The 12,806-nt window shown below is 44.5% G+C and overlaps 1 protein-coding gene across 4 annotated transcripts; it reads left to right on the top strand.

Annotated features, from left to right (window-relative positions):
• Positions 1–38: 38 nt before the first annotated feature.
• On the top strand, positions 39–12,362 carry LOC308463490 (UPF0764 protein C16orf89 homolog). 4 transcript variants are annotated; one of them, XM_080981900.1, is made up of 9 exons: positions 39–163; positions 772–3,762; positions 4,659–4,808; positions 5,835–5,982; positions 6,571–6,685; positions 7,928–8,063; positions 9,489–9,593; positions 10,329–10,403; positions 10,974–12,362. In XM_080981900.1, exons 2-9 carry the CDS (start codon positions 3,591–3,593, stop codon positions 11,042–11,044), a joined length of 972 nt encoding a protein of 323 aa, XP_080838026.1. In that variant the 5' UTR covers positions 39–163; positions 772–3,590; the 3' UTR covers positions 11,045–12,362. The 4 variants fall into 4 exon arrangements, with proteins under 4 accessions (XP_080838026.1, XP_080838027.1, XP_080838029.1 ...); XM_080981901.1 differs by lacking the exon at positions 39–163 and adding an exon at positions 426–534; XM_080981903.1 differs by lacking the exons at positions 39–163; positions 772–3,762 and adding an exon at positions 465–534.
• The last annotated feature ends 444 nt before the right edge of the window (positions 12,363–12,806 follow it).

Below are 12,806 nucleotides of genomic sequence, written 5' to 3'. Positions count from 1 at the left end.
CAACTCGTGACTCGGTTGACCCTCTCTCACGGAAAGTGTGGATGATGCGAGTGGTGGAGCCCAGTGAGCTAGTCCTTGCCCCACACCACCACGGAAGCCCACTGCTACCAATAATTGCTTACGAACTTATTAGACTTCTAACCTTTCCTACAAGGAGCTCAAGGTAGCTTATATCGTTCACAACCAGTGCTTTTTTTCTTTTAAAAAATGTTCAGGGGTACGTACTCTCATGTTTAGGGACACGGGTGGCGCTGTGGTCTAAACCACTGAGCATCTTGGGCTTGCCAATCGGAAGGTCAGCGGTTCGAATCCCCGCGACGGGGTGAGCTCCCGTTGCTCGGTCCCTGCTCCTGCCAACCTAGCAGTTGGAAAGCACATCAAGTGCAAGTAGATAAATAGGTACTGCTCTGGCGGGAAGGTAAACGGTGTTTCCGTGCACTGCTCTGGTTTGCCAGAAGCGGCTTAGTCATGCAGGCCACATGACCCGGAAAAACTCTGCGGACAAACGCCGGCTCCCTCAGCCAGTAAAGCGAGGTGAGTGCCGCAACCCCAGAGTCGTTCGCGACTGGACTTAACTGTCAGGGGTCCTTTACATTTTTACTCTCATTTTCCTACCCATATGAAATACTGTCCCTCAATGAGGCCAAACTTAGATTAACATAATGTTTAGGGGTATGCGTACCCCTGCGTCCTGTCTTCCCCCCCCCCCCAGAAAAAAGCACTGCTCACAACAACCTTGCGTGGTAGGTTATACTCTGAGTGTGTTCCCAGGTTGCAGCTGGAATGAATGCCAGGAGAAGAAGGAGGAGGAAGGCAATGGGCAGATGCACTAGCTGTCATCCTGCATCTGCAAGCAGATGGACCTGAGCAGCCCCCAGGAGATGTTCAGCAAGCTCTCCACAATGATCTCCCCTTCTTCCTAGAGGGCACAGGAGAGAAGGCTGGTGACCGGTGGATGGTCTAGAAGCTGGCCTACTCCAAGGATGCTGCAGATAATACCCCCCAAGCCCTACAAGCTGCACACAAGGATGCTGATTTTACTTCCAGAGCTGGTGGACCATTGCTCTAATGGAGAAGTTAACAAAAGATGCCCAAATCCTACACTATCCAACAAGGAACAACAACTTTTCAAATGTTTTGCATCCATTTACTGAATACATTAAGGTAAAAGGACCATGATTCGCAACCACCCACCTCTCATGGACTGCTATGCAGAAACATTCTTGAATAGTAATGTATTTGTGAAGGACAATTGTTAGGAATTATAATGCTGTTTTTTGAATACTAGCACTCTCTCCTCTCTTCTCACTGCCTTGCTTTCTTTTCTTTAACTCACTTGCTTTGTCTATTGCTTTTTGTGTATTATAAAGTAAAAATAGAAACAATCACCCCGCCAAAATTGGAATTGGAATCAGGGGTCACCAGCTAGACTCATCCAGGGGTATGACACCTGATGGTTCTATTCCCAGCTCAGCTGGATAAATGCTTGCACAGTCACAATTGCTTGCAAAAGGGTGTTTTGTCAAGGCATGAATAAGGAGGGGACGACAACAATGCACCAATTTAACCTCGAAATGTTAATACAACATTTAAAGGGCATATCCCCTTTAATTTTATGCCAAGAACTAGCAGAGCATGGTGATGGCAGGGGAAATCACACCTGCTGAAAACACTCAAATTGCCAATGATAGAGATGGCAACAGAGATAGTTGGGAGACAAGCTCTTCATTGTACTTACAGAAAATCTTTTTAAAGAATTGCTTGATTCTTTAGGGAGGAAGTTGGCATAGGGGAGAGGGCTTTTTTTTTGGCATGACTTCTACAAGGCAACAGGATAAGACTTACAACTTTGTAAAAGTTTACAACCATGCCATAAAGTGTTTTTAGAACACCTTCCCTTGGTCTTTGGCTGATTGATATCCAATGCCCTTTTAAATGTGTGTTTGTTTTTGTTCATATTTTTATTACGTGTTTTGTGTTTTTTACATTGTGATTTTATGTTGTGAACTGCCCTGAGATTTACAGGTATCCAAGATCGTATACAAATTTCTGGTTTGCAGCCTGTGTTTCCAGTTAGGGCTTATCCACACTTATCTTTTGATCCACTCTTTCCAGGCACATCTCCACACTTTAAAGCTCCATGTCCAAGTGTTTTTCTTTCTTCCTTTTCTTTTCCTTTCCCCCCCCCAGATCTTTCCCCATGAAAAGCTGCTCTTTTAACACTCAATCAGAGCAAACATTGATTCGGGTTATCTGCAGATTGCCATTTCCTCCAAATCAGCTTTAAAGAGTGAGTTTTTGTGGGGAAAGATCCAGGGCAAAAGAAGAAAAAAGGACACTCAGACACAGAGGTTTAACGTATGCACTGTGCCTGGAAAGAGCAGGGGAAAAGTTAATGTGGATAAGCCTTTAAACTCTGCAGGAAAACTAGACTGAGAGAAAACAACCAAAGGAGATTCAACTCTGCTCATTAAATTGTAAAACTGGGACCTGGAGCTTTAAGTCCATGGGGATCTCCCATCTCACAGAGCACGAATCACCACAAAGGAATAGGCAGACAAGACGTTCACCCATTTATCTGTTAGAAAAGGCTCCGCTTTATCACATACACAGCCCAACAAGACAGCATACAAATCAACATGGCTAACCTGATTCAAAAACACCCACCCACCCCACTCACGCACGTAAACAAAGTTCACCACAGCCAATCACAAACAAGCAACCGGTGACCGCACCCTAGACCAACCCCAATTTCTCTCACCACCAAAGGAACACAAGCGAATAGCAGAGAATCTGCACAAACGATGCTGACACAAAACCCCACACATACATTAAGCAAAATAGAAACATCGCCTCCTGACCTCACCCCCACTCGCCTTTCCCCCCTCCACCTCTTCCCCTCTTTTCTTCCTAATGTAACCCTAATGTCTCAACAAATGAAACTGACCTATGGAAAATGTAACTTGAAAAAAGAGACATTGCTTATACCTTTGTAAACCAAGAAAACTTTAATAAAAATATAATTTAAAAAAGAAAAGAAAAGGAGAACAATAAAAACATCCACTCTGTACACAAACACCTTATACTGAACTGTGGAACATTTATGGAAGAAGCCTGAAACACTAATTTAAAAAGAGAAATTCTTAAAGAAGAGGAGGTAAACTTGTCAACTGAAGTTGTTCAAGCTGAAAGCTCAGAATGGTTAACTCAGGGGGACTGGAGTAGATTTGATTGGTCCCCTGAAGAGGATTGGATTCAGGTATCTCTCATGCTGAAATTCTAGAAGAAACAGCCACTGAGAAGAACCAGAATACATGGATTGACTAAAGGATCAAGAGGAAGATGAAATTCATAGCATCATAGAAAGGATGTGTGCAAATGATTCATCAGAAGAACACCACCTGGGCATTCACATACCATGCAAATGTTTCCCGAAGGTGTCCACGGAGTCATAGTGTGGTGCTTTGTCCCTCCCTTTGACAAGTATTTGCACAGATAATATTTTGCTTTGGAAGAGTGGAGCAGGACACTTCTCAGGCACCGCTCAGAAGCAACTGGCACTCCTCAGTGGCAGAGCCTTCTAGCAAAGCATGCTGTTCCTCCGTTTCCAGCTGTTGATTTTCCTCCTTAACCTGAATTTATCCAGATGTGAGGATAAGAGGAATTCGATCATCTCCGCACTGGAGAAAGCAACTTTGTTCCTGGAAAAGCAATATAATGAACTCAACATAGATGGAGTGTTTGGATATCGTCTGTTGCAAGGTACAGTTCCAGCTACTTTGGAGACATATAGCACAACCCTTAGGCATGTTTACTCAGGAATAATGGCTTATCCACACTCACCTTTCCTCCCCTCTTTCGAGGCATGGTCCGTGTGCTTTTGGTTTTTTAGCTCCGGAGCTTTCCCCATGAAAACTCTCTCTTTGAAGCTGAACTGAAGCAATCCCTAGAAAACCTAAAATGACATTTGCTCTGACTGAGCAGGTTTTTGTAGGGAAAGCTCAGGGCCTACAAAATGTGGGCCTTTGTCTGCGAAGAGTAAGGCAAAAGGCAAGTGTGGCTGAGCCCTAAGTCCCATTATGTTCAATGGGGCTCCCTCCCTAGCTAAGTGTGTTTTAGACTAATTCTTCCTGTTACACCACCTTCCTTCCTTCCTTCCTTTCTTTTCTCTCACCTTAAAAATTGCCAGCTTCACTCGTCAAGTCTGGGTGTGGCTTTATTTCGTACAGTCGTTTTCCAAACGTCTTTCTTGGGTCAGGAGTCCTTCCCATCCCACTGAGCATTAAAAACCAAGCAGCTTTTCCTTCAGGTTCTTCTAGACAAAGGCAAATTTGTCTTTGTTCTAACACTGAACGGAGGGGCCAGAAAGTAAAGAAATAAGTGTAAATTTATTTAGGGTGGTGGGGAGGGAGAGAGAGAGAACACTAGTGCAGAAATGTGAAGAACTGAACTGTGGGCTGTGTCCAATGCTAGTCCTACCCAGAGTAGACCCATTGAAGTTAACAGGCATGACTCACTTAGGTTCACCAATGTCAATAGGTCTACGCTGAATAGAACTTAGCTGGATATAACGGGGGGGGGGGGAATTGACCCACCCCAACTCTCCATCCTTTAGAGGCAGGATTCAAAAATATTCTTTCCCTTCTCTAAATATCCAGCGTATCTGAATGGAACATTGCAGAAATGGGCCTCGGTGTCTGGATTAGAGTCGGAGCAAGTGCGAGTGCGACGCTTGGATGCGAAGGTGTCAGCTTTGATCGAAAAAGCAAAGCGTGCTCTAGAGAAGAACGAGCCGGATTCTTACAGAGGTAGCATCAAACCTCACCATAGTGGAATGGGGGTAGGGATGGGCTGCAGCTAGTAGGCAGGCAGGCAGGAATCTGTCTTTAGGGCAAAGACGTTCCCCAAATATCTGCTATCCCCATGTTTCAAGGTGACTTATCACAGGGGTGGCAAGGCTCAACCCCAGGAGGGAAATGTCACCCTCCAGGCCTCTCTTTCTGGCCTCTGGAACTCTCCCCAGGCCGCAACCCTCAGTGGCCCTGCTGCACCCAGAAATGTTTCTGCCTGGCTGGAATGTGTCCCTGAACTCTGACCATCCCTCACGTTGGACTGGTTGGAGTATCAGGGCCAGCCTGTCCGTGAGGTAGACCTCAGGCAGCAAAACGGGATGGGCCGCCCCTGTGGAAGACAGAAAGGGGTGCGCAAGTGTGTGCAGAAATTAGCCTACTGAACAATGGTAAAATTTGCATGTATTGCCCCACCCACTTTTGCTTCTGGCCCCACCCACTGCTGGCATATGGCCCCCAGGAGGTTGCCAAGAAGGGAATGTGGCCCTTGGGCAGAAAACGATTCCCCACCCTGTCTCATTATTATTGATTTTTATTTGCAAATTAAATAAGAAGAAAAGAGAAGAAAGAAGAAAAAGAGAGAAAATAAAATAAAATATGATAAAACAATAGGCTACCATCAGTTTACATTGCAGTTACGGTGATCGTCAGTATATTAATCTTAAATTAAACATATCATGCCAGCCCTCCCTAAGTTCAAATAGGTATCCACACAAAATTGACATGTGTATGAAATAAGTTTGAATGTAGTCAGGGCAATGAGGCCCTCAGGCAGGATGTACCTTCCGCTTAGCCATGTAAGGGTTCACAGATTCACTGTTGTCATCCATTCCTACCCCTCTCCTATTGGGACATAGGAAGCTCCCCTATTCCAAGTCATAACAATGGTCTCTCTAGCTCAGTATTATTGCCTACAAACTAAGTCATTGCAAAATAATAGCAAACTATTATCTCTTCCCCTTGCCACCCCCTCCCCCTTTGCAGCATTTCATCAAGCTTTAAGCCCAGGGTTTTGGAAGATTCCCCATCAGTGGATTCAGAATGACCCTCCTGTTTCTTTCTCCCCAACCAATGGCTCATGTCTGGACTTGGATACAAGCGATTCCTGCATATCCATCCTGCTAGGATCAGGGTAGGAATTTTGCTTATCTCTCTGTGATACCTAGTGTTAACATTGTGACTCTAGATCAGGGGTCGGCAAGGTTTACCTCACCTGGGCCGGTTCACTCCCTCGGAGATCGTTCTGTGGGCCAGATTGCGCCTGCGCAAACATGATTTCTGGAGCAGCAGAAGTGAGTCCCCGCTCCGCGCTGCGCCGGTTTAGCGCAGCATGGGGGGACTTGCTGAGCGGGCGGCTTGGTTCAGGGACGGCCCGTGGGCTGTTTAAATGACCCCCCGTAGGCCACTTGTGGCTCATGGACTGCAGGTTGCTGACCCCTGCTCTAGATTTATATATGTAAATGAAACCATAAATCCTAAAGACGCCATAGTGTCTGTTTACCTTCATTTTAAGAAAACCAAATGCTAGGTAATGGCTGGAACCCCAGGAGTCTCTCGCCACCTAGAGATTGGGGTGCATGCAACAGTATCTTGGTTTAACACCACAATACTGGTGTGTCTCGTGCAGTCCAGGTACCCCCGAAGCATGGGTTGCCTGTTACACAAATCTCTCACCTGTCTGGCTCTTGAAATTGCCTAATGCCATGCTTTTCTACAAAAGGGCTGGTGGCACACCTTGCCTTGTTCCAGATAACTGCAGAAGCATCATGATAAAAACACACTGCTCGGGATACGGCCTGTCCCATCAGCTTTTCTACTTCCTGTTTGCAGAGATGGTAAGGAGTTGGCCATGTGCTTTGCTAACAGGGCAGAAACATTAATGGGGGGCGGGCAGGGGTAGGAAATGGGAATGAGCCTAGCATTATGTTCAGAATATCACCTTTCATCCAGAATCAAGAACCTTGGACGAAAAGTACCATGAATACTACTACTACTACTACTACTAGAGTAGTACTACTCTAGTGGTGGTGGTGGTGGTAGAGTAATTTATTACCCACCTTTCACTCGCAGGACCCAGGACCAGTGACAATTTAATTCAGAATTAAAAACGGTTAAAACAGGTTAATGTTTGTGAATGACTTCTAAGGCACATTGTACATAAATGTGTGTGCTTGAACAGATTAGTCAAATATTCATAGAATAAGTTGTACTGTCTGTATTTGATGTGGTTTTAACATTCAGTGTCAATATTTGACAGCATTGATAGTTGACATGCATTGGTTTAGTACTGGGTAGTATTTAATGGTTGACATGTAATGGTATTTAGTACTTGAGAGCAGCTGTTAGGTGGAAAGCACTTATATTTAGAGCTAACTGCACGTTACATAATTGTGTAAATTGCAGTTGGGTTATGGGTTATTGGGTTTTGGGTTTGTTTGTTTTTTAAAGAATAATTGCTAGGAGTGGGGGTGGTTTCTTGCAGGACCACAATGCAGCCACTATCTTGGTGGAAATTGCCCTTCCAGTACTTCAGTTATCAATAGAAAATCTAAAGAACTATTATACCACTTTAAACAGTCATGGCTTCCCACAAGGAATCCTGGGGACCATACTTTGTTACAGGTCCTGAGACTTCTTAAGAGATCCCACCATTCCCATTCCAGAGTGACAATTCCCTGGGAATTGCTAGGGAAAATGACTGATTGTTAAATCACTCTGGGTATTGTACCTCTGTGAGGGGAATAGGGTCTTTTGCCTACGAAAACTATCACAAAATGCCATCGGGTTGAAATCTTTTTGAGACTTTTAAGGTTCAAAAGTCTCATTCTAGATTTTCCCACTCAAATGTGTCCTGGCGAAACTGGAAATCTTCAGAGTGTTGAATATTTGTGAATATTTACACTGGTTCTCTCTATGTACCTAGTTTAATGATGATATTGGGAGGAAGAGCAGTGACAGTTTCTCTGATTAGCTGAATACTTCCATTCTTCACCATCCCTTTCTCGACAAGCAAAACTGTGCTACAAGATGGTATATGAAAAACAGTCTTTCTTCCCCTGCTTCTTGTTCACATCTAGAAAGGCTGCTCGGATCCCCTCTTCCACAATGCGCAATATTACAAGAGTGTGTTCTGTCACTTAATGATGCAAATCAATGTCGAAGCTGAAAAGCAAGCACTCCTAGGGACCATGGGAGACCTTTTTACGGAAAACAGTAAGTGGCCTTACTGCTGTGTTGTAGTGTCACTGTTCAAGGCAGTGTTCTTCACTCAAGGAACCACTTTACAGTGGTACCTTGGTTCTCAAACTTAATCTGTTCCGGAGGTCCGTTCCAAAACCAAAGCGTTCCAAAATCAAGGCATGCTTCCCCATAGAAAGTAATGCAAAATGGATTAATCCGTTCCAGACTTTTAAAAACAACCCCTAAAAAAGCAACTTAACATGAATTTTACTATCTAACGAGATCACTGATCCATAAAATGAAAGCACTAAACAATGTACTGCAGTCACACAATCAATCAGTAGCTGAACTGGGTTCCACACAGTCACAAAAACAAAACAAAAAGAGCCTCAAAAACAAAAACGCAAAATAAATAGCAAAAAACAGATTGACCTCAGTGTAACACTCAAAACTGAAGTATGGCACTCAAAACAGAGCACGTTCGGCTTCCGAAAAAAGTTCGCAATCCTAACACTTACTTCCAGGTTTGCAGTGTTTAGGTTCTAAGTTGTTTGAGCACCAAGGCATTTGAGAACCAAGGTACTGTTAGGATGCTTGCTCCATGTTTGCAGTCATGAGATTGTTGTCTGTCACATGACGGTATATGTTTTCATTCCACAGTGTGGGAAGTGATGGAGACAGGATGTTTTGTGCTACTGTGTTCCAGAATGTAGGGCTATTGTCCTTTCTTTCTTTCTTTCTTTCTTTCTTTCTTTCTTTCTTTCTTTGTTGTCTGATGGGAAAGAGGAAGGAGCTAAGTCAGAATGCTCCGAGTATACTATATGTAAATAAAGTAGATTAGCCAAAATGCTGTGCTACTGAATTCTGTTACGTGAACTGCAATACTCTGCAGGATCCCTAAGCGTGCTAATGCCTTTTGGCATCAGTTGCTGTGATGGTCAGGCTGAAGAAAGCTTTTGAAGCTCGTGAACGATCGACCAGGAGGGAGAGGACATGCCACTCGGGCATGTGTCTCTGCCAGGGTCCTACACAAAAGTAGGACAATCCTAACAGGTATCACTGCATAAAAATGGGACCAAAAAACCCTCAGAACATTTGTGGTATAAAAAGTTAAAGGATTTCAACAACAACAACAACAACAACGCAGGATAAGCACTGAACGGAAATGAAGCAGTATGTCCACCCCAAAACTTTTGTGGGCATGAATAAGGTTGGAGGCAGGATTGTGTTGGGCCATCCAAATAGTACCATGAGCGCAAAGCATCATAATGTACAATAAGAAGTGCAGGGCCCCATGAAGACATGTGAGGCTACCATCTTTGCTGAAGTTAAGCTGGTCCAAGTCTGCTTGGTGTTTGGGTGAGAGACTGACTGCTGGGTTCCATGATGGATGGAAAGAAGGAAGGATGGATGGTAGACAGTAGTTGCCATTTAATGTGTTTGCATTCTGCTTCTCAGTTTTGTTTTGTGGCCTGGCTGGATTCTCTGATTTCTATAAACCACGGTGGCTGGACATCATTCTCAACTGGCAAAAAAGGGAAAGAGGATGTTTCTGGATGTTCGGTGAGTGAGCACTGCTGTTTGATTCATCCAGTGCTAGAGTGCAAATTACATAATTTGTGTTTTTTAAAAAAATCTATGGAGAAAATGAATGCTCCAACTTGAGTAGAGTTGCTACAAATCCAATAGGATTAGGCAAATTTCGGGGAAGGGGGTACCATCATGGCCGCTCCCCCAGATGCTCACCATGCACCCCCCAACCGAACTGGGCACCACACCCCTGTGGATGGCGAGCCACACCCCCGCCTGCTCTCCGCTCCCGGTGCCGGTGCCGGAGCATGCAGCTCTGCCACTGGGCGAGTCTAGCTTTGTTCACGTCCTCCGAAAACCTCCCATTTTTTAACTTACTCTGGTTTAAGTCGCACTGGCTGAGGGACTTACCCTGGTGTATCTCTGGCTCAACCGGCATAAGGTACCCAAGCCGGGAAAGTCCAAGAACTGCCAGATCCAAACTCTCATCTTGGCAGATCTTGGGTTTGGATTGCACTGTTGGTAAAGGATAAGGCTACGATCCTATACCCTCTTACCTTGGAGTAAACCCTATGGAAGATAACAAGACTTACTTCGGAGTAGATGTGTCTATGATTACTCTGTAAGTCCCATCAAGCTGAGTGGGAAATCCCACTGAGTAACATGCACAGTTTGCCTTGTAAGTTTGTGAGTGAATGAGGACCCACATTCTAAAGCACATCCTCTGCCTTCAAGCAAATGACTCTTTCTTTCTCGGTGCCCTGTTAGACTCCTCCAGCCCAGTTTCTGAAGACCATCATAAGGAAGCACGAAGAGTAAAGAGAACGGAGAAGATTCTTGAAGGTAAAGATAATGGCAACTGGTGTGGGTGCATAGATAAAAATTGTTTCCCAACCTATCACACATTTTAAAAATAATGTACAGAGTCACCCACAGAGTAGACCCATCGGATCCATTGATTTCAATGGATATGCCACAAAGTACGTCTTTGTTCAGAGACCTGCATTGGCTACCAATTTGCTACCAGGCAAAGTTCAAGCTGTTCCTATTAGTATATGAAGACCATAACAACTTGGGAACAGTTTATCTGTGAGATTGCCTTACCCTGTATGTGTCCGCTTAACGGCTTTGAGCTGCAAAACTGGCACCATTACAAGTGCCGCATAACACTCGTTCCATGTTTGTAAGAAACCTATAAATTACAGAGCCCATTGTTGAGACTATATAGTTTGTGGGAACCTTCCCAGAATTTGCTAAAATAGAACTCCAAGCATCCTTTGGCCTTGGCCATGCTTCCCGGTGCTGATGGGAGCTGTAGTTAAGCAACAACAGGAGGGCCAAAAGTTCCCCACCCCCAGTTTAAATTACGACTGTCTCTTCCCTTTGATAACCAAAAATCTCATTTCCTTGCAGGTGAATGCGCATCTCACAACACCGCCGTGGCCGTAGGAGCGATTGGAGGATTTCTCCACTACGGGTTCTGATGCTTTCGTGCTTCTTTCTTCTTATGCAGCTGAGCTTAACTTTCTGTCTTTATTATGCAATGCAGGACCTGTCGCTCTTCTCTCTAGGTACATTTTGGGTGCTAGTCAACATGACTGTGCTCTCAACCAGGGCACTGGAAAAAATCATATTCATATTGTGGGGTGCTGTACTGCTCCCTCATTAGGACGGGAAGGAGACTCACCGTCTTCTTGAACTGTCTCTCCAGCATGGGGCAGGGGCAGTGATGTGCCGGCCCAGGATCTTTGGGATTGAAGACCTCATGCAATTTCTGTAAGAAATTTCTGTAAGAACACTCACGCTCAGGAAGCAAGGGAGAAACGTGCTAAGAGGGAGGCATGCTTGGCAAATCCACACCGTGATCAACTCCTGCCCGGAAACCAATGTCACCACTGTGGAAGGATGTGTGGATCCAGAATTGGCCTCCATAGTCACTTACAGACTCATTGTTAAAACCGTGTTTTTGGAAGACAATCTTACTCAGCTGCGAGTGATCGCCAAAGACGACAATTTCTGCAGCAGGGTCTCTGTCTCCATTGACCTAGAGTCGCCCAATGAGCACAAAAGGGGAGCTGTTTAGCCATGGCATGCTCCAAAGCTAAGCATTTAGGGACACTGAAAACACACGGTGCTGCAGTTTTAAGGGAATGAGTGGTGTGCAGGTTCTGTTGTGCACAATGGAACACAACTTAAGTAAATTTATTCAAGCCAAGGACCACATACCAATGGTGTGGGTGGGGCCAGAGGCAAAAAGTGAGTGCCACAACAGATGCGACTCTTAACTTTTGTACAGTAGGCTGCATTCCATCCACGTGAAAGTCAGAGGCTTCGGCACAGAGGTTTGTGTTCTAAATGTCTGGTGCAGATGTGGCCTCAGACGGACAGCTTCATCCGCACCTAGCCTAGGCATCACTTACCTTTTAATCTCTTTTATCCAATCTAATTAGGCTCCTCGCTTGTCTATCTGGCTCCATTTGCATTGTTCCCTCCTTTGGCACCGTGTGCTATCCTGCTTCTCCCAGTCTTCCATATCTTCTGCCTTCTCTATAGTTTTAACCAAATAATTGCCATTTCCATCTGAATGTGCCACCCATGTACTTACTCTATCTATTTTTGCAATAAACTGCATTTTCAAGTACCCTAAGATCTGACTTGTCGTCTCTCCACCTGGATGCTCAGGTTTCTGCCATGGTTGATTACGATTTTTGGTTCAAGACCCCAACAGGCATTGTTTAAGTCTGCATTGCATCTACACTCAAGATGTAAAAGTGTGTTAATAAACCATATTTCTTAAAGACATGACAGTCTCTGCTGTGCTTTGATTCCTAATGGAAGCATGAAGAACCCCCTGGAATCTTGCTACCACTCAGTAGATGTTAGGGGTGGTGCAACCTTTGTGACAATATGAAACAAGCCCCGCTAAAGTGTGCATGTGTGATTCCCCCCCGCCAGCTATTCAGAACACAGAAGGAAAATGTATGTTTAGAAGACATAATGTTGCTTTTCTTGACACTAAAACAAAAACAAAGCAAAGTCTCCCATGTATATAGTTATTTTGGTTTTGAGCTAACCAAAAGCCAGAGGGATGGTTTTGAGTTTGGAATGCATCGGAGACTAGAAAATCAGTCTCAAACGTATCTTAATAAGGAATTCCCCCCTGAAGCATTTTAAAGAAAGCTGGGAGACAATAATAAGGCCCCAGGCACCACATCTGAAAGTTAAACAGGTCCTTTACTAGAAAAA

This window comes from Podarcis pityusensis (assembly GCF_964106645.2).
Source record: "Podarcis pityusensis genome assembly, chromosome: 14".
NCBI classification, from domain to species: domain Eukaryota; kingdom Metazoa; phylum Chordata; class Lepidosauria; order Squamata; family Lacertidae; genus Podarcis; species Podarcis pityusensis.
This window is presented reverse-complemented; position numbering and strand designations above follow the sequence as displayed.